The sequence below is a fragment of the Moschus berezovskii genome, chromosome 25, assembly GCF_049115385.1.
Source record: "Moschus berezovskii isolate FMDL1 chromosome 25, NW_MosBer_1.0, whole genome shotgun sequence".
Classification (NCBI taxonomy): domain Eukaryota; kingdom Metazoa; phylum Chordata; class Mammalia; order Artiodactyla; family Moschidae; genus Moschus; species Moschus berezovskii.
Window position 1 is genome coordinate 42,093,063 of NC_142484.1, and position 19,050 is coordinate 42,112,112.

At 41.2% G+C, this 19,050-nt stretch overlaps 1 protein-coding gene across 2 annotated transcripts in view; it reads right to left on the reverse strand.

Annotated features, from left to right (window-relative positions):
• The window catches only part of GRM5 (glutamate metabotropic receptor 5), a 660,867-nt gene that overhangs the window by 18,445 nt on the left and 623,372 nt on the right, over positions 1–19,050 (reverse strand). The window contains exon 8 of one of the 2 annotated variants that reach the window (XM_055416174.2): positions 1,552–1,647. The exons of the other annotated variant lie outside the window; for it this stretch is intronic. Within the exon in view, the coding sequence (XP_055272149.1) occupies positions 1,552–1,647 (96 nt within the window). The remainder of the gene's footprint in view (positions 1–1,551; positions 1,648–19,050) is intronic. 2 annotated transcript variants of the gene reach the window in all.

A 19,050-nucleotide genomic window follows, 5' to 3' on the forward strand; every position in this document is an offset into this window, starting at 1 on the left:
CTTCAAATCAGAAGTCACTTTGGACACAGCCCTGTGCTCATTTGGTGCAGGCTTTTCACCTTGTCCTGCCAACCCTGACACTGTTTGAATGATTTTCAAGTACAGGAATTACGTCACTTTCTCACATCTGAATGGAAGGACACTAGGAGCCCCAGTAGCACTCTGTTGAGTGACCCCCACAAAATGATGCACTGGGATCTAAAGATGGCCATATAAAGGGGCACAAGGCCATCAGATATACCCGGGTGCACACATACGTGCCTACACATACGCATGCTCTCACTGTCTTGTGTCTGGGAGCAGTGGATGAAGTCAGTCAAGCTCTTGACCAGGGTGCTAGGAACAATGGCTCAGGCTATACACTGCACAGGTCAGGACACCATTTTCACAGACTGTAATGTGAATGGCCTTCCAAAAGTTGTGCTGTGTCCTTGTAGAAACTTAGGCGTTATTTTGGAAACCAAAAGAAACCTCCTGCTGTGGAATCGAACAGCGCTGGGGAGTGAAAGCTCAGTGGGATTGGGTTCTCTCGTTGCTCTGCAGCAGGATCACAGGCTCTGCTCTCGGCACGTGCACACACCTGTGTGCACCCTGCACTCTCTGCACGTCCCCTTTCCTTTAACCCTTCCACACCTGTGTACGGCAGATGGACTGGGAAATGCCACAGCAAATTAGGGGTGGGGAGTTAGTTCATGGTGATCAGTCTCCCAACTCAGGGCCCCTCCAGTCTCCTGGAACCATTTAATGCCAGCCTTGACAGTCTTTATCTCCAGAGCCCTCTTCTTTGAAACCCAGTCCCATGCAATAAAGCACGATTATTTCATGCAACACAGCTCAGTCGATGCTCGTAGTTCTAAGTACCCCTGTTTCCTGGGCGCAGCTCGATTGGGAAGGCCTGGTAGGAAGGAACATGCACAGCGCAGCGACACGGGGTGTTCACCAAACAGAGGACGAGGGGAGCTGCAAAGCTGCAGTAGCTGGAGGAGGACTCGCTTTCCTGGTGTCAGTGCACAGAAAGCCTCCGGCCTCTGCGCTTCCTTTGTTTGGCCTGGCATTTGCCCTTGGTTGTGAGATGACTTTTCATTCAATGCAAGTCAGATTAATTCCCAGGCTTGTGAGATCAGGGCTGAATCTTTCCCTCCATTGCAGTCCTTCCCTCAAAACCAGTCCTAGGCTTTTGCTGTTTAATTTTTGTCAAGTGACTGGATAGTTCTGAGTTTCCTCCCATCTCTTCCACTTTGCAAACTCCACAGAAGCGTTTGACCAGTAAGTTAAGATCCACAGGGACACTGACTGTGAGCTAAGGCTTCAGACATGCAAAGCGCACAGCCCTGGGGAAGAGCAGCATCTGGGACAGGAGGCTCCCATCACTTCTCGTGAGGACGGTGTGGGTTTTGCAAATCAAACGCACATAGAAACCCAGCGGTGGCCCAGGTTGGACACACTGCCTGGGAGGCAGGGTTGAGTGAGGACTGGACCAGGGAGCCACCTGTTCCTACAGCTTGCAGACACTTAGTTCACAGCACCTCAGGCCACTCACATTTTGCTTACCTGCTCATGGTTGCTCTCCCACCATTCCCCATACTCCCTTTGGGGGTGAAACACTCTATTTCCGACTTGTGCTGGGCCAGCCTCCTGTCTTTGTACCTGGTGAGCGTGAACAAGGACAGGAGCAAACAGAAAGATGTGACTGTGGGCTTCACTGGCTGGGCTGAGGGAGAGCTGGGCTCTCGAGGTTGGCCCCACGGCTCAACGGGGCCCCTGCATTCACTGCGGTGGCTGACCAGTGACGCTGTAGATAGCTGTGATGGTATGTGGATCACACTGCGGGGCCATTTGGTTACTTCTTGGTTGAGCCACGTGTGGTCTACCCTTTTAAACTGCCTATTGATCATATTTTTAATAATCTATGGTAAAAGGAACATAATTCATAGCATCTAACAAAAAGATGAATATCAGTAAATTAGAATTTACTTAATGTTTACCATGTGTCAGTCATGATGCTGGAATTTGACTTAAATGCAGTCCTGGCAACAACTCATGGCAGAGCCTCTGTTTTTTTTTTTTTTATTATATCCATTTTACCAAAGCAGAAACCTAAGATTGTAAGGATTGAGCAGACTGATCAAGGATTTGAACACAGGAAGCTAAATTCAGAACCTGCTCTTCCAGCTATTATAATGTGTTGCCTCCTAGTTTAAAAAGTCATCCATATCATTAATGAACCTTCAGTGAGTGGTACTATGTTAGATTGGAAACTGGTGATGCCCAAAGAGAAAAGAGATGTTCCTTCGATGTGGGTTTATATAACCGTTAAACTGACATGTGACACTCAGCGCTGAGCTGCCTGCATTGTGGAGGGTGGCTCAAACAGCTTTTACATCAGAGTTGGCAATTCAGCACTCCTGGAAGGTACTAGAAGTTTCAACTAAAATATGTGATTTCCAACATTTGTCAGCTATGTGGTGCATCAAGATGAGCCCTTGTATTTGTATGCCAGTTTTCAGAGCCTACATGCTTTTACAGAAATAATCTCTTTTTTATTCATCAGCTTAAGCCTATGGGGGTAATTAAAGAGGCACTGTTATCTTCATTTGCCAAATGAGGAAACTGACTTACTCAACTAATTTGACCAGAATCACAAGCCTACCTAGTAGAGAGAAATCGTCCATAGAGCTTGTAAGGGTCCAAGACTCTTAAGATTTATTGTGATTATTACATTTTCCCTCCTAAATCAGGAGCCTGATCTGGTGCCATTTCATCCATGTTCCTGGTATTCAGCAGGTAGCGTTAGAGTGTCTCACTTTCATAAGACTTGTTTGCCCTCGATATGGTCACATTTTAGAAAAGTTTCTTTTCCTACTGTTTCAATATTAATATTAAATAAAACACAATAAAATTATAATCATTATTTGTCCTGAGATAAAGGCCTTCCTCATAACGTTGTTTTCTTCTAAGATGTTAAAAATATTTAGCATCTGAGTAAAAGTGAAATGGCTTTTTAACTGAAGTAAACATCTTCGGTAGATGTTAGCTGAGCATCTATTAAATTCTAGAAATTGGGCTTTGTCCTGGGGATAGAGAGATAAATAACCCACAGGCATTGCCTCATAGAGCTTGCTGTCTTTTGGGAGAAGGAAGGCGAGAAGGCAGTATGTACTCAGTAACTTTAGGTCTAGGCCATAAAGAAGAGAAGAAAAGAACTTAAAGAGCAGATTGAGCAGCCTTTACTGCACCAAAGAAAACACCTCAGAAGAATATCCCCTGTGAAGTACCAGTCATCACATTGCCGTAGAAAATATTTTCTATTTATTTGTGAATTGAGTTACCCTGCCAGGACATGGCTTTAGAGATTAATTTAAGAGAATGTTAATAGAATAATAGAATTATTCATGGTTCCTTACAAAGGGGTCCTTGAAGTATTTTTTAATATCTTCTGTTAGGCTAATTTCCAGTTAATTTAAATGTTTTAATAGATAATTTAGGACATCTACACTTCCCGTTCAAAAACTGTCTCTGTCTGTCTGTCTTGCTTATGTACACACACACACACACATACACACACTGCCAAGTGCCCCTGCTTACGAAACAGATCCTAAACAGTCTATTCTCTCATAATCCATTCTCTTTTGGTAAAAATTTTATAAATAATATAAAAATACAAGTCCCAACTTAATTCCAGTAAAGCAAGAGATACATTAGACCTCTTTGGAACTTCCAAATAGTTCTTGTTTTCACAGTAAGGTGAATTTACAGACTGTCACTTACAGACTGGGAAGCTCATCTTTGCTATCAGATGGGCCCCTCCCTCTTCCTGTCTATAACTATAATTACAGCTTAAATATGTTTACCAGATGCCTAAATAGACCACATTTTCATTCATTCACTTATGCATTATTCGATTCAACAATAATGTACAGTTTAAAGTAGCTAATAATGCTTTCATAGTCTCTGCAGCAGCTGCATAATTCTTTCTATTTGGGCTTATTCAAAAAATAAAAAACATCAACTAAAAATAGTTGAAGCTCTTCAGAATGTATAATTAATAAAATGTCAGTGAAATTTATTTCTCTTCTGTAGTAAGTTCATATATCTTTTAGGCACCTACTGAAACCTAGGTACACACACACATACCCACATGTACCCACACACACATGCATACTTGTGAGGACTGTTCTAAGTGCTTTACAAATATTTACTCACTTTTCAAATAAAGTGCTTTGTAATTATTTTCAAGGTCACAATAAAAATAATAATAACTATATATATATGTAAATACCTAAATCACTTTGTTATATGCAAGAGACTGACACAACATTATAAATCAACTATACTTCCATTTTAAAAAGTCCTAAAAAAGAAATAATGATAACAGAATATTGAGTGTACCAGGTTCTTTTTGCTATATTATCCTCAGTTCTTAAAACTACCCTAAAGAGTGGGTGCTATTATCATCCTAAAGAGGCAGGCATTGAGGATGAACATGAGTAAACCCAGGCTCACATGGTTTATGAGTGGGGAACTCAGGAGGAGAATTTGTGCCTCTGATTCCTAAGCTCATCTTATTTCCATTTAACTTCCATATAAGTAACAATGTCAATAATTTGAGAAAGAAGTCTATGCTTATTAAATCGTGATCCCTTGTTTGGGTTTAATTTGCAGCATTCCTCTTTTCTGAATACTTTATGTGCAAGGCATCATGATAAGGAGCATGTGGGTAACTCATTGATATGGTCACAATCTGCAGTGGGATGATGAACTGCAAACAGAATTTTTAAAGAAAGTGAGAAGTTTTATTGTAGAAACATTCAAGAAGGACTCTTAACCCATACTGGGAGGGCTGGAAAAACTTCAACAAGATAAATCCTATGGTAAATCATCAAAGATGAGAAGGAATACAGTATGAAGAGACAGGTAGAAAAAAAAAAATCAAGCACAAACACGTGAGAGGCTTAGCAGCATGGTGTAGAGGGGGAAACAGTGCTTTCCCTCCCCCTGCCCGATTGTGATGGTGGTTTAATTGCCAAGACCTGTCCAATTCTTTGTGACCCTCTGGACTGCAGCCCGCCAGCCTCCTCTGTCCATGGGATTTCACAGGCAAGAATCCTGGAGTGAACTGCCATCTCCTTTTCTGGGGATATTCCCAACCCAGGGACCGAACCTGCCCTGGCAGGCAGATTCTTTACCACTGAGCCAATCAAGTGTAAACTAAGACAAGGTAAAATGCAGGGTGTAGATGGAGCAGGATATAAAACATAGCTTATGGATGAATTTATACTGTATGTTGAGAGATTCCACTGTGAGATCTTAAGGCTAAGGAAAAAAACATAGAGTTGACATTTAGATAAAATACTATGGACCTGAGTATAGACTTGAGATAGACTGCTTGAGATAGACTCATTCCACTGCAGTAGTCATGTGAGAGATGATGAGGTCATTCCTTGGGGCAGTGATGACACGGAGAAAGAGTAGATAACTGTTTCAAGAATATATAGGAAGTAAAATGAATAGGATTATTGATAAGTTTGGGCTTCCCTTGTGGCTCAGCTGGTAAAGAAATCACCTGCAATGCAGGAGACCTGTGTTCAATCCCTGGGTTGGGAAGATCCCTTAGAGAAGGGAAAGGCTACCCACTCCGGTATTCTGGCCTGGAGAATTCTGTGGACTGTATAGTCCAAGGGGGTGCAAAGAGTCGGACGCGGCTGAGCGACTTTTCACGTTCAGCTTTCATTGATAAAGAGAAGTGTAGAATGCGACCTCAGTTACTGCCTTGGGTGGTGCACTTAACTAAGAAAATATAGGAGGGGGTATATATTTGGAGGAAGAAATAAAAAGCTTCAGTGTGGAATATGGGGCTGGTGGAACATACAATTGGACACATTTAGTAGGCACGTGGATTTAAGAATCCAGAAGTTAGGGGAGCCATCAGCATACAGATGCTTGCAGATACCATGAGGATGGTTGAAAGTACCCACAGGAAGCAGATGAACTATGGGATGGTGCGGGAAGGGAATTACATACTCACTCACCTGTTCAAAAACTTCTATAATACTGTTTATGTAAGCATTCCTGATAAACACTTTTTGAGTACCTAGTGGATGTTAGATGCTGAATTCAGGGTTCTTCAATCTGCTATTTTTTTAAAACTCTTTAGACTTGTAGATCTGTGCTCAGTATACCTTTGACACTTTGGTTTCTATGCCATAACTCTGGTATGAAAAACTGTCATAATAATTTTTAAATATTTAAGAATGAATTGTTCTGAGATTAGCTATAGTTTCCTTCTGTAAAGATTTTTAATTTTTGTTCCTTTTGTATCTCCTTTGTTCAGAAAGCTCTACTTCTTCTTTACTTAGTTATATAAGAGACTGTGTTTATCTGATGATAAAATTAAAAAATAAAATTAAAAAATACAGGAGTAGTCACTCAGGAGTGGATAATAAATGTAATTTGCCCATAATGATTTGAATAAAAATCCCATTTCTTTATTTCCTTTCTCCTGTTTCTATCAGTGTCTACTAGACGTTGGATTACTGAAATTTCTATACAGGGTGTGTGGTTCAAAATGGGTAAAGCAATGCAGAATGAGATGAAAAATGAGAATAAAATGAATATATTCAAAGAAAAGTGTGTATAGTAGGTGAGATAGCAGATATTGTGGGGATGATGCCTAAAGTTAAAAGAAAAAGAGAGTTTGATGTTAGAAATAACTATTACTTATGTGAGGGAGAGTCAGGTAATAAATTTATCAGAGGTAGAGTGACTAAAATGGTGATTCTAATTGTATTAGAAGTTAATCATTACAGCTGAGAAATGAGCCTATGATGATAGTTTGCCCGTGTTGTTGTTTTGTCACTAAAAAGTCATGCCTGACTCTTTGTGACCTCATGGATGGTAGCCCTCCAGGCTCCTCTGTCCTTGGAATTCTCCAGGCAGGAATACTGGAGTGTGTTGCCACTTCCTTCTCCAGCGGATCTTCCCAACCCAGGGATTGAACCTGTGTCTCCTGCGTTGGCAGATGGATTCTTTACCACTGAGTCACCTGGGAAGCCCTAGTTTGCTCTTTATAAATAGCCATTCAAGTAACTCAGAATGGTAGCAGATCTTGCAGTAGACAGAAATTCTTTACCCAGAAGTTGGCAGTAGATGGTACTTTTAAAGAAAGTTGAAGGACAGAGGGATAATTAGATGTCAGGAGCCTCAAAGAAGGCGGTTTTTCACTTCTACGTTTCTACAGGGCGTGTAGAATGTGTCTGGAAGCAGTGTGGAGTTGCTAACTCCCAGCCGTGTGCCCTGAGGAATATGTGGTGCTGAAGGCTAAGTAACCTTCTATGAAAGGTCTATAGGGGGAGGCATGTCCTCACCTTCATCTTCAGCCTCTTTACCAAACACACCATTTACTGTATTTTCTTTAACTCTCAAACCACACTAGGTATCATTCAGTTTAGTGAAATCCGCAGGGACATAGTTTATCTGATGTGTAGAAACTATGGTACACATATTTTACTTTATTCTATCATCCTTTAAAATATTTAGAGAAAAGGATCCAATGTAGTCTATCTTAGAAGTCAGTGAAAGGATCCAAGCTATTAATAATTCATTTATTTGATGTATATTTTCAACCCACCCACTGGAACTTTTTTCCTGATAATCTTGTTTAGTGGAAATGTTTTTTGAGTCCTCTTCATTAACTAATGCCTTTTAATTACATTAGCATTTTCTACTAGAAAGTGTTTGTTCCATGAAAACATTTGGCATCCCTTAATTAAGTTGTTTCTAAAGGAGATCAATCCTGGGTGTTCATTGGAGGGTCTGATGCTGAAGCTGAAACTCCAATACTTTAGCCACCTCATACGACGAGTTGACTCACTGGAAAAGAGTCTGATGCTGGGAGGGATTGGGGCTGGGAGGAGACGGGGACAGCAGAGAATGAGATGGCCGGATGGCATCACCAACTCGATGGACATGAGTTTGAGTGAACTCCGGGAGTTGGTGATGGACAGGGAGGCCTGGCGTGCTGTGATTCATGGGGTTGCAAAGAGTCGGACACGACTGAGCGACTGAACTGAACTGAACTAAGTTGTCGTTCAGTTGCTCAGTGGTATATGACTCTTTGCGACCACGTGGACTGCAGCACGCCAGGCTTCCCTGTGCTTCACCATCTCCCAGTGATTGCTCAAACTCATGTCCATTGAGTCAGTGATGCCATCCAACCATCTCATCCCCTGTTACCCCCTTCTCCTGCCCTCACTCTTCCTTAGCATCAGGGTTTTTTCCAATGAGTCGGCTCTTTGCATCGGGTGACCAAAGTATTGGGGCTTCAGCATCAGTCCTTCCAATGACTATTCAGGACTGATTTCCTTTAGGATGGACTGGTTTGGTCTCCTTGCAGTCCAAGGGACTTTCAAGAACCTTCTCCAGCTCCACAGTTTGAAAGCATCAATTCTTTAGCACTCAGACTTCTTTATGGTCAACCCTCACATCCATACAAGACTACCGGAAAAAACATAACTTTGACTATTTGGACATTTGTCAGAAAAGTGATGGCTCTGCTTTTCAATACACTGTCTAGGATTTCTATAGCTCTGCTTCCAAGGAGCAAGTGTCTTTTAATTCCATGGCTGCAGTCACTCTCCACAGTGATTTTGGAGCCCAGGAAAGTAAAGCCTCTCACTGTTTCCATTGTTTCCCCATCTATTTGCCATGAAGTGATGGGACCAGATGCCATATTAGTTTTCTGAATGTTGAGTGTTAAGCCAGCTTTGTCACTCTCCTCTTTCACTTTCACCAAGAGGCTTTTTAATTCCTTTTCACCTTCTGCCATTAGGGTGGTTTCATTTGTATATCTGAGGTTATTGATAGTCCTTCCAGCGATCTTGACTCTAGGTTGTGCTTCATCCAGCCTGGCATTTCTCATGATGTACTCTGCATAGAAGTTACATAAGCAAGGTGACAATATACAGCCTTGATGTACTCCTTTCCCAATTTTGATCCAGCCCATTGTTTCATGTTCTGTTCTAATTGTTGCGTCTTCACCTGCATACAGGTTTCTCAGGAGACAGATAAGGTGTTCAGTTATTCCCATCTGTTGAAGAATTTTCTGCAGTTTGTTGTGATCCACACAGTCAAAGGCTTTAGCATAGTCAATGAAGCAGAAGTAGATGTTTTTCTGGAATTCTCTTGCTTTTTTGATGATCCAACAGATGTTGGCAATTGTATCTCTGATTCCTCTGCCTTTTCTAAATCCAGTTTGGTACATCTGGAATTTCCCAGTTCACACACTGTCGATGCCTAGCTTGGAGGATTTTGAGCATGACCTTGCTAGCATGTGAAATGAACCAACTGTATGGTAGTTTGAATATTCTTTGGCATTGTCTTTCTTTGGCATTGGAATGAAAACTGACCTTTTCCCATCCTGTGGCCAACTGCTGAGTCTTCCAAATTTGCTGGCATATTGAGTGTAGCACTTTAATAGCATCATCTTTCAGGAGTTTAAATAACTCAGCTGGGGAATTCCATCTCATCCACTAGCTTTTTTAATAATAATGCTTCCTAAGGCCCACTTGACTTCACATTCCAGGATGTCTGGCCCTAGATGAGTGATCACGCCATCATGATTATCTGGGTCGTGAAGATCTTTTTTGTATAGATCTTATGTGTATCCTTGCCACCTCTTCTTAATCTCTTCTGCTTCTGTTAGGTCGATGCCATTTCTGTCCTTTATTGTGCCCATCTTCTATGAAATGTTCCCTTGGTGTCTCTAATTTTCTTGAAGAGATCTCTAGTCTTTTTCATTCTACTGTTTCTCTCTATTTCTGTGCACTGATCGCTGAGGAAGGCTTTCTTGTCTCTCCTTGCTGTTCTCTGGAACTCTGCATGCAGTTGGGTATATCTGTTCCTTTCTCCTTTGCCTTTAGCTTCTCTTCTTTTCTCACCTATTTGTAAGGCCTACTCAGACAACCACTTTGCCTTGTTACATTTCTTTTTCGGGGGGATGCTTTTGATCACTGCCTACTGTACAATGTTATGAACTTCCATCCATAGTTCTTTAGGCACTCTATCAGATCTAATCCCTTGAATCTATTTGTCACTTCCACTGGATAAGCAGGTGATATTTGATTTAGGTCATACCTGAATTGCCTGAAACTCCAATACTATGGCCACCTCATGCGAAGAGTTGACTCACTGGAAAAGACCCTGATGCTGGGAGGGATTGGGGGCAGGAGGAGAAGGGGACGACAGAGGATGAGATGGCTGGATGGCATCACCGACTCGATGGACATGCGTTTGGGTGAACTCCAGGAGTTGGTGATGGACAGGGAGGCCTGGCGTGCTGTGATTCATGGGGTCACAAAGAGTTGGACATGACTGAGCAACTGAACTGAATTGAATTGCCTAGTGGTTTATTCTACTTTCTTCAACTTAAATCTAAATTTTGCAATAAATAGATGATTATTTGAACCACAGTCAGCTCAGCTCTAGGCCTTAATGTTGAGTGGTTTTATCATTCTGTTGTTTTTGAGATTGCACCCAAGTACTACATTTAAGACTCTTGTTGACTCTGAAGCTATTCTATTTCTTCTAAGGGATTCTTGCCCACAGTAGTAGATATAATGGCCATCTGAATTGAATTTCCCCATTCCCATCCATTTTATTTCACTGATTTCTAAAATGTCCATGTTCACTCTTGCCATCTCCTATTCAACCACTTGCTTTTAACCAGTTCCTTAATAATAATTTCCAAATGTCTTTAATCCAAAGAAAAGACTTAAAGCTTATTTCCCTGTCTTATACACACCTGAAAAACAGGATGTGCATGTTTTAAGGATAAACTGCTTAACCATCTCTTGGTCTATTTATGTATAAGATTGCCTATTGAAGCACATACCTTATTTTAAATGATGCACAAACTGAAGGCATTAATAATATTAAAGAGTCAGTGAAAGGATCATGGAAAATGTTGGAAATTTCACGTATGTTTTCTGTGTAAATTCAATATGAAATGGACATCAGTGGAGCAGGAGAGAAGCACTGTACAGTTAGTGTGTAGGAGGGTTTTCTTTAAGGAAATCTCTCATTTAAATGATCATAAAGGCATCCCATTTACAAAATAAATTTAAATCTTATTTTTCTTCATCTATTTTCTCTTATTCAGGATAGACATATGTATGAGCTGTGCAAAATGATATGAGAGAAAAGAGTCTTTTTGGCCAATAAAGTAAAGAAAAAAATAAGAATTATTGAAGTAGTTATAGAACAAATCACTTCGAATGTCAGAAAACCCAATAAATGATTTTCACACCAAAATTGCTGTCAAGAAGGCAGAGTTTTGAGGCTAAGATTAAGTATGAACCTGGAAAACTGGAAAATTAAAAAAAAAAGATCAGAGTGAGTAAAACTTGTGAATGAATATGTAGATGAATAAATGAATAAGATGGAAAGGTAACTTGAGGGGTTATCAGATATTCAAAGGGCTTTGTTGTTGTTGTTCGTTTTGCTTTTTTTTTTTTCCCTTCAATAAATGGAAACTGAAGCAACTTTGTAGACGTATGTTAACAGACCAAGGAAGAGAGAACAAATGAAAGATGTTTGGGGAAAGAGAATAACTAATATAGTGTTTTGAGATAAGTATGGAAAAAAAAGGCGGAAAGAACACACTGTTTTCACTTATAATTCATCATTAACCAGTTGGCATATACCACAGGCTTGATTTTCAAAACATACCCAGAATCTAGCCATTTTTAACCACCTCCTCTATTTACTATTCTGGTCCAAGCCACCATCACTTGGTGGAAAATTACAATAGCTTCCCAAACTGGTCCCAGTTCTGTCCTTACTGACCCCCTCCTCTTATTCAACCCAAGCCAACTCAGCCCAACCCAACCCAATCTCTACACAGCAACCAGCATAATCCTTTCACAACAAAATTATTTTTATGTTACCTCTCTGTTGAAAGCTCTCAACTAGTTACCCATCGCCCTGAGTAAAATCTAGATTTATTATAATGGCTTACAAAGTTCTATACAGCCTTCTCCATCCTCTATTATTTCTCTGATCCCATAACTTCCTCTTTTCTCCCTTCTTGCTCACTTTCTTCTCCTTGAAGACCCTGGGCATCCTCCCACCGAAGGGCCTTTGCTGTGGCCATTTCGTCTGCTTTCAGGCTTTTCTCCCAAATGTCCTGAGAGAGGAGCTTTCTTAAATCTTTTTCAATATAGCCCTGCCATGACTAATCAGGTTAAGAATGCAACTGTGACCTCAGTCTTCCTGCTCTTCCTACCATTTCCTGCTTTTCTCTTATCCAACATAATTTATATTTTTACTTATATATTTACTGTTTTTCCCAGCAGAATCTTCAAAAGCATGTGCACTCTGTGAAGTCATAGATCTTACACTGTTTCCTTCACTGCCATCCTTCCAGAGCTGTGCATTGCTGAACTTATTCCAGGTGATTAATTTGTTCAATGAATACATGCACACATGAATGAAAGGAGAAGCATGCTAAGGGGAAATGTTCAGGTGGGAGGAGGAAAGAGTAGCAAGTTCATGAGAAATGACATTAGGTCCCTCAGAGTTGGAGTGATAATAAGAGTAGAGTGGTTGAAACTGGAGGTTTGTGAAAGTATGGGTGGAAAAGTGAAAGAGCCACTTTGGGCAGGAAGCTTATGGAGTAAGCAAGAATGTAGGGAGAATGACTGTCAGGTGAAACACAGAAGACTGTGTAAAAGATCCTCATTTTTAAAAACGTTTTTGTCTCTCTTTCACATAATCCCATTCTTCACACCAAGCTCTTCCATTCTTGCATTCGGGTTAGACTGAGATGATAATGGTAACCGATGTTACTTGTCATTATTAGCCAGTGATCATGAGAGGGGTTATCCTGGAGATTTCTAATGATTTTTTTAGTCTTATCAATAAGACACTGGAAAACATGGCCCCTTTTGCTGTGGACGGTTGTTTGGATGTTATATCTGACAATGTTACAATATGCTGTAGAGTGAGAGAAGTGAAGCCAACTTTCCAAAAAATGATGGCATGGAAGATTAAATGAATGTAGGTCCGAGACAGTGTCTTGGAGCCACTGAATTAGCCTCTTGAACCTCAGAACTTTCTTTAGGTGAGGTTAGTTTCCTTATAACGTAAGTCACTGTGAATTATGTTTTAGATACTCTAATGCCAGCACCCTCCTACAGCTTACTTTGTTTCATTACTTTTTCTACCAAGGCTCAGTTCAAAATTTCTAAGGCTGTTTATGGCATTTGCTTATGTTAAGGTATTTATTAAAGAGTGTGTTTATATGTATTTATGAAAATCCTGAAAAAGCAAGTTACTACCAAATACTTTAGTCTTACCTAATCATTTGTAGTCTTTTAAATATTGTTCCTTTTTATACATATTGTTGTATATAAAAAGTATGAGAGTCTTCATAGACTTATATTTGTATAGAAAACAAAAGCAGGAGATAGACTGAGTAAAAAGATATATTGTCATCTCAATAATCCAGATTTGGAAAATGCCTAAACAGTTGGCCCTTGTAACCATGGTACAAACACCACTGTTCACTTATCAGAAACTATGCTAATTACAATTATGACCAGTACAATATTGTGATTTATAAGATTTCAGATCACCAAAATGTGTGTTTCATATATATTTGGTCTTCCTCCACTATTCTTGGCTCACAGTTCTAAAACCTCTTGGAATTTCCTAAGTGCTGAGAGTGATAAATATGTCTTCTGTGACGTTAATGAGGTGACTTTTGAAACTCAGCTAAGGATGGGGCTTAGTTGACAGTGGACCCAACCATGTGATTAGAGGGTTAGAACTTTCAATCCCACCCTTTTGACCTCCAGGGAGGGGAAAGGGGCCAGAGATTGATTTCGATTGCCAGTGGTTAGTGATTTAATCCATCAGGCCTCCATGATGAAGCCTCCATAAAAATCCAAAGGATGGATGTGGGAACTTTGGTGTCTTTTAGAGATGATGGGAGAATACAATTCACCTGGAGAGGGAATGGAATCTCTGTGTCTCTGACCACATACCTTGCTCTTTGCATCTCTTCTGTCTGGCTGTTCTGAGTTCTGTCCTTGTACAGTAAGTTAGTGATCTAGTAAGTACAGTGTTTCTCTGAGTCCTGTGAACCACTCTAGCAAATTTATCCAGCCGAGGAGGGGATCATGTGAACCTCTGATTTATAGCCAGTCAGAGAGAAATACAGATAACAGCTTGGACTTGGGACTGGCCCTGACATCCAAGGAAGGGGTCGTGGGCACCTCCAGTCTGTCACTGGTGGGTGATAGCTGTGGGGAGGAGGGTAGACTTGTGGGACTGAACCCTTAGCCTGTGGGGTCTGATGTTAACTTCAGGTAGGTAGGGTCAGAGTTGAGATAAATTGTCGGACACCCAGTTGGTGCTTAAAGAATTGCTTGTTTGTGTCGGGGGACCACCCCATAATTGGAACTGGGTCCAGTAACCCAAAATAACACAACATTCAGAAAACTAAGATCATGGCATCTGGTCCCATCACTTCATGGGAACTCGATGGGGAAATGGTGGAAACAGTGTCAGACTTTATTTTTGGGGGCTCCAAAATCACTGTGGTTGCTGATTGCAGTCATGAAATTAAAAGATGCTTACTCCTTGAAAGTTATGACCAACCTAGATAGCATATTAAAAAGCAGAGGCATTACTTTGCCAATAAAGGTCCGTCTAGTCAAGGCTATGGCTTTTCTAGTGGTCATGTATGGATGAGAGAGTTGGACTGTGAAGAAAGCTGAGCACAGAAGAATTGATGCTTTTGAACTGTGGTGCTGGAGAAGACTCTTGAGAGTCCCTTGGACTGCAAGAAGATCCAACCGGTCCATTCTAATGGAGACCAGTCCTGGGTGTTCATTGGAAGGACTGATGCTGAAGCTGAAACTCTAGTACTTTGGCCACCTCATGCAAAGAGTTGACTCACTGGAAAAGACTCTGATGCTGGGAGGGATTGGGGGCAGGAGGAGAAGGGGACGACAGAGAATGAGATGGCTGGATGGCATCACTGACTCGATGGACATGGGTTTGAGTGAACTCCGGGAGTTGGTGATGGACAGGGAGGCCTGACATGCTGTGATTCATGGGGTCGCAAAGAGTCGGACACGACTGAGCGACTGAACTGAACTGAACTGAACTCTGTATTCATTGTTGCGTTCTCAAACGGTTTTAACTAGTGGAACTATCACAAATCCAAGAACTTATAAATACTTAGATAAAATTTCTGGTCACATATGTTTGCAGAATTGGCATTGGCTGGCAGGTATTTTTCAAATATTTCCCTCAGTTACCTTTCAAGTCACTAGACTAGGAACGTATCAACAAATACAAAATGAAGAAAACGAAGCTTAGTGTTTCTGTGTGCTTATCCCTTACCTGGGCAGTTATACATTCACATAAGAGGGGGCTTGGCTTTACTCAATGATGATTTTGGAATTCTTTTCCAAGTGTGAAAGTTGCTCAGTCATGTCCAACTCTTTGTGAGTTGGACTATTCATGGGATAGTCCATGAATTCTCCAGGCCAGAATACTGGAGTGGGTAACCATTCCCTTCTCTAGGAGATCTTCCCAACCCAGGGATCGAACCCAGGTCTCCTGCATTGCAGGCCGATTCTTTACCAGCTGAGTCACCAGGGAAGCCCTTTTCCAGGTTCTGTCTTTTCTGAGCCCAATTATAGTAAGTTTAGGAGCCAGTTTTATTTCTCAGTTCTTTCACTTTGCCTCCCTGGCTTTGGACAGGATGTTTCTGCCTTCAGTTTTCAATTTTAACCTTGGTCCAATCATTGTCCCCACTTCTCCTGTCTACAACCTTTATAACAGCTCTGGGCACATTCAATCTTCTTGCTATGTGGTCTCCTCAACCACCAGGCTAGACCTCAGCTTTTAGACTCCAGGCAAAGTTTCATCGATCCTACAGATATATGCTAGGTGATCTCTGTAGTGATTGCCCAGAAACACAGTTTCTACTTTTATTCTTTTAAAAATTTATTTATTTTAAAATTTTTATTGGACTATAGTTGCTTTATAATGTCATGTTACATTCTGCTGTACAGCACAGTGAATCAGCTATACATATACATATATCCCCTCTTTTTTAGACTTTCTCACAGTTTCTAATTTTAAAATGAATGCGGAAGAGTGGAAAACTGCATTTTATTTTTCAGATTTATTACCAGGTTACCTTTAGGATCATCCCAATTTTGGATCCTGACAATGATAAAGTAAGGAGAGAAACTATGATATACATTTGAATAGCATTTAAAATATTGCAGAAAGCTTCTCCTCTTCCATCTAATTCTCTCAATAAACTAAGTAATTATTATCCTTCTCCTTCAGATAAGGAATCTATGTCTCAGAAAGCTTATCCAGTCTGGCCATAACCCCATAAGCGGTAAGTCACAGAAATGGGGCTAGAAACCAGATGTCTTACCTCCAAATATCATGCTCCTTATTAACACCTCACTTTCTTCATTTTATGCTGGAAAAAATGCCCTTATCTAAATAATTATAACCCATTTGAGGGACTGAAAAGATCACTCATGGGAGCAACAGTGTGTACTCAGTAGAGTGAGGATTTGAGCACAATATAAACTTATTTTTCCAAAGGTCAGATTCGACTCCATAGTGGCCAGGGGGCATAAATCACCCTTCCCGGGCCCCGGCCATCCCTCTGACAGGAGTTTGCAGACACAGGACTACGCAGAAGTCTCAAACCTGTGACAGAGGCTTCTCTGAGAAGAGCGTCAGTGTTGCTGTGTGGGATGCTGTGCGACCGCAGAGACAGACAGGGGGAACTGGGGGGGCACTGGAGAGAGCGGAAGCAAAAGCCCGAGCCGTCCTTTCAGAGCTCATTGATCAAGGGAGACTTTTAAACTTGAGTGAATGAGAGTTCTTAGGAGTGAGTCTTCCGAGGGCAAGGGGAAGGCCAAACCTGGCTCATTATCACCAAGTAATACTGCAGAGTATTCTTGTGCTGGAAGAAGCACACGCTGGAATCAAGATGCGGGAGAAATATCAATAACCTCAGATATGCAGATGACACCACCCTTATGGCAGAAAGTGAAGAGGAACTCAAAAGCCTCTTGAGGAAAGTGAAAGAGGAGAGTGAAAAGGTTGGCTTGAAGCTCAACATTCAGAAAACAAAGATCATGGCATCTGGTCCCATCACTTCATGGGAACTAGATGGGGAAACAGTGGAAACAGTGTCAGACTTTATTTTTTTGGGCTCCAAAATCACTGCGGATGCTGATTGCAGCCATGAAATTAAAAGACGCTTACTCCTTGGAAGGAAAGTTATGACTAACCTAGATAGCATATTAAAAAGCAGAGACATTACTTTGCCAACCAAGGTCCGTCTAGTCAAGGCTATGGTTTCTCCCGTGGTCATGTATGGATGTGAGAGTTGGACTGTGAAGAAAGCTGAGCACAGAAGAATTGATGCTTTTGAACTGTGGTGCTGGAGAAGACTCTTGAGAGTCCCTTGGACTGCAAGGAGATCCAGCCAGTCCATTCTAAAGGAGATCGATCCTGGGTGTTCATTGGAAGGACTGATGCTAAAACTGAAACTCCAATACTTTGGCCACCTCATGCAACGAGTTGACTCACTGGAAAAGACTCTGATGCTGAGAGGGATTGGGGGCGGGATGAGACAGGGACGACAGAGAATGAGATGGCTGGATGGCATCACCGACTCGATGGACATGAGTTTGAGTGAACTCTGGGAGTTGGTGATGGACAGGGAGGCCTGGCGTGCTGTGATTCATGGGGTCGCAAGGAGTCAGACATGACTGAGCGACTGAACTGAACTGAACTGAAATACTGAAGAGTAATTCACTACTTCGGTCTCATCCCTCTGCCTCTGTGAGCTGCTACAGAAGTAAATACCTTGGAGTGCTTTACTACATGTTCCGGCAGATCTTGTGGTCTCCATCTGCAGAAAAGCAGCATTTGCCCAGACTTGAAATGTCAGCTTGATCCATTCAGAGATTTCAGATTAAAAACAAAAATTGAGCGTGATTAATAGGCCCAGAAAAGAATGTCAGAATTGAATATGCATTGTGAAAGTATTTGAGAAGCTGCCAGGGAGCATATGGCTCTATCCTCTATTAAATAAAAGGAAGTAGAAGTTGACAGGTGGGGAAGCAATGCAAATAAGCACTTAAAATGTAAAGAATCAGCCATCTTGACCCAGTAATTCTATTCAGAGGAATGCATTCTAAAGAAATAACTCAACAGAAGCTCGAAGGCTTCTTGCAAAGACTTCTTTCTTCAGTGATATAGAAAATGGCAAAAACAATACAAAACAAGAACAAATACAACACTGGAGAACAGTTTAATAAATTACAGCAATATTATGGAAATGCGTTAAATTTTGTGTTGAGTAAAGCCTTTCATTGAACTTCCAGAGAGTTCCCAAAGGATGTATTTTAATCCCCCGTACGATGAGAACTTGTTTTCAGATATGAATCATCTTAAGTCATTGCCTTTCCATTGTGTACTTTCCTTCGATGTGGCTATTTATTTCACAGTGGTTAGAAACTCAGGAACATACGGATTTTAAAACTAATTCTAACGTGCTTTACAGGCTTACGCAACATCCTCAAGGGGGAGGACTTTGCAAGGAGGAGCAAAACATTGACCAGAAGGAGGATTTCCTTAGAACAGGGTCAGCCAGAAGAAACTCGCAGGAGTGTTAATTTAATATTGCTGGCTGCGATCTTCAGGTTGGGTTTCCCAGGTGGTGTTACTGGTAGAGAACCCACCTGCCAATGCAGGAGACACAAGAGACACAGGTTTAATCCCTGGGCCAGGAAGATCCCCTGCAGTAGGAAATGGCATCCCATTCCAGTAGTCTTGCCTGGGAAATTCCATGGACAGAAGAGCCTAGTGGGCTACAGTCCATGGGGTCACAAAGAGTTGGACATGAATTAGTGACTGAGCACATCTTCGGGTTGAGAAATTTTCAGACTAAATTATTTATTCTTTCTAAAAACAGATGAGTACTTTTCAAGGAGGAAT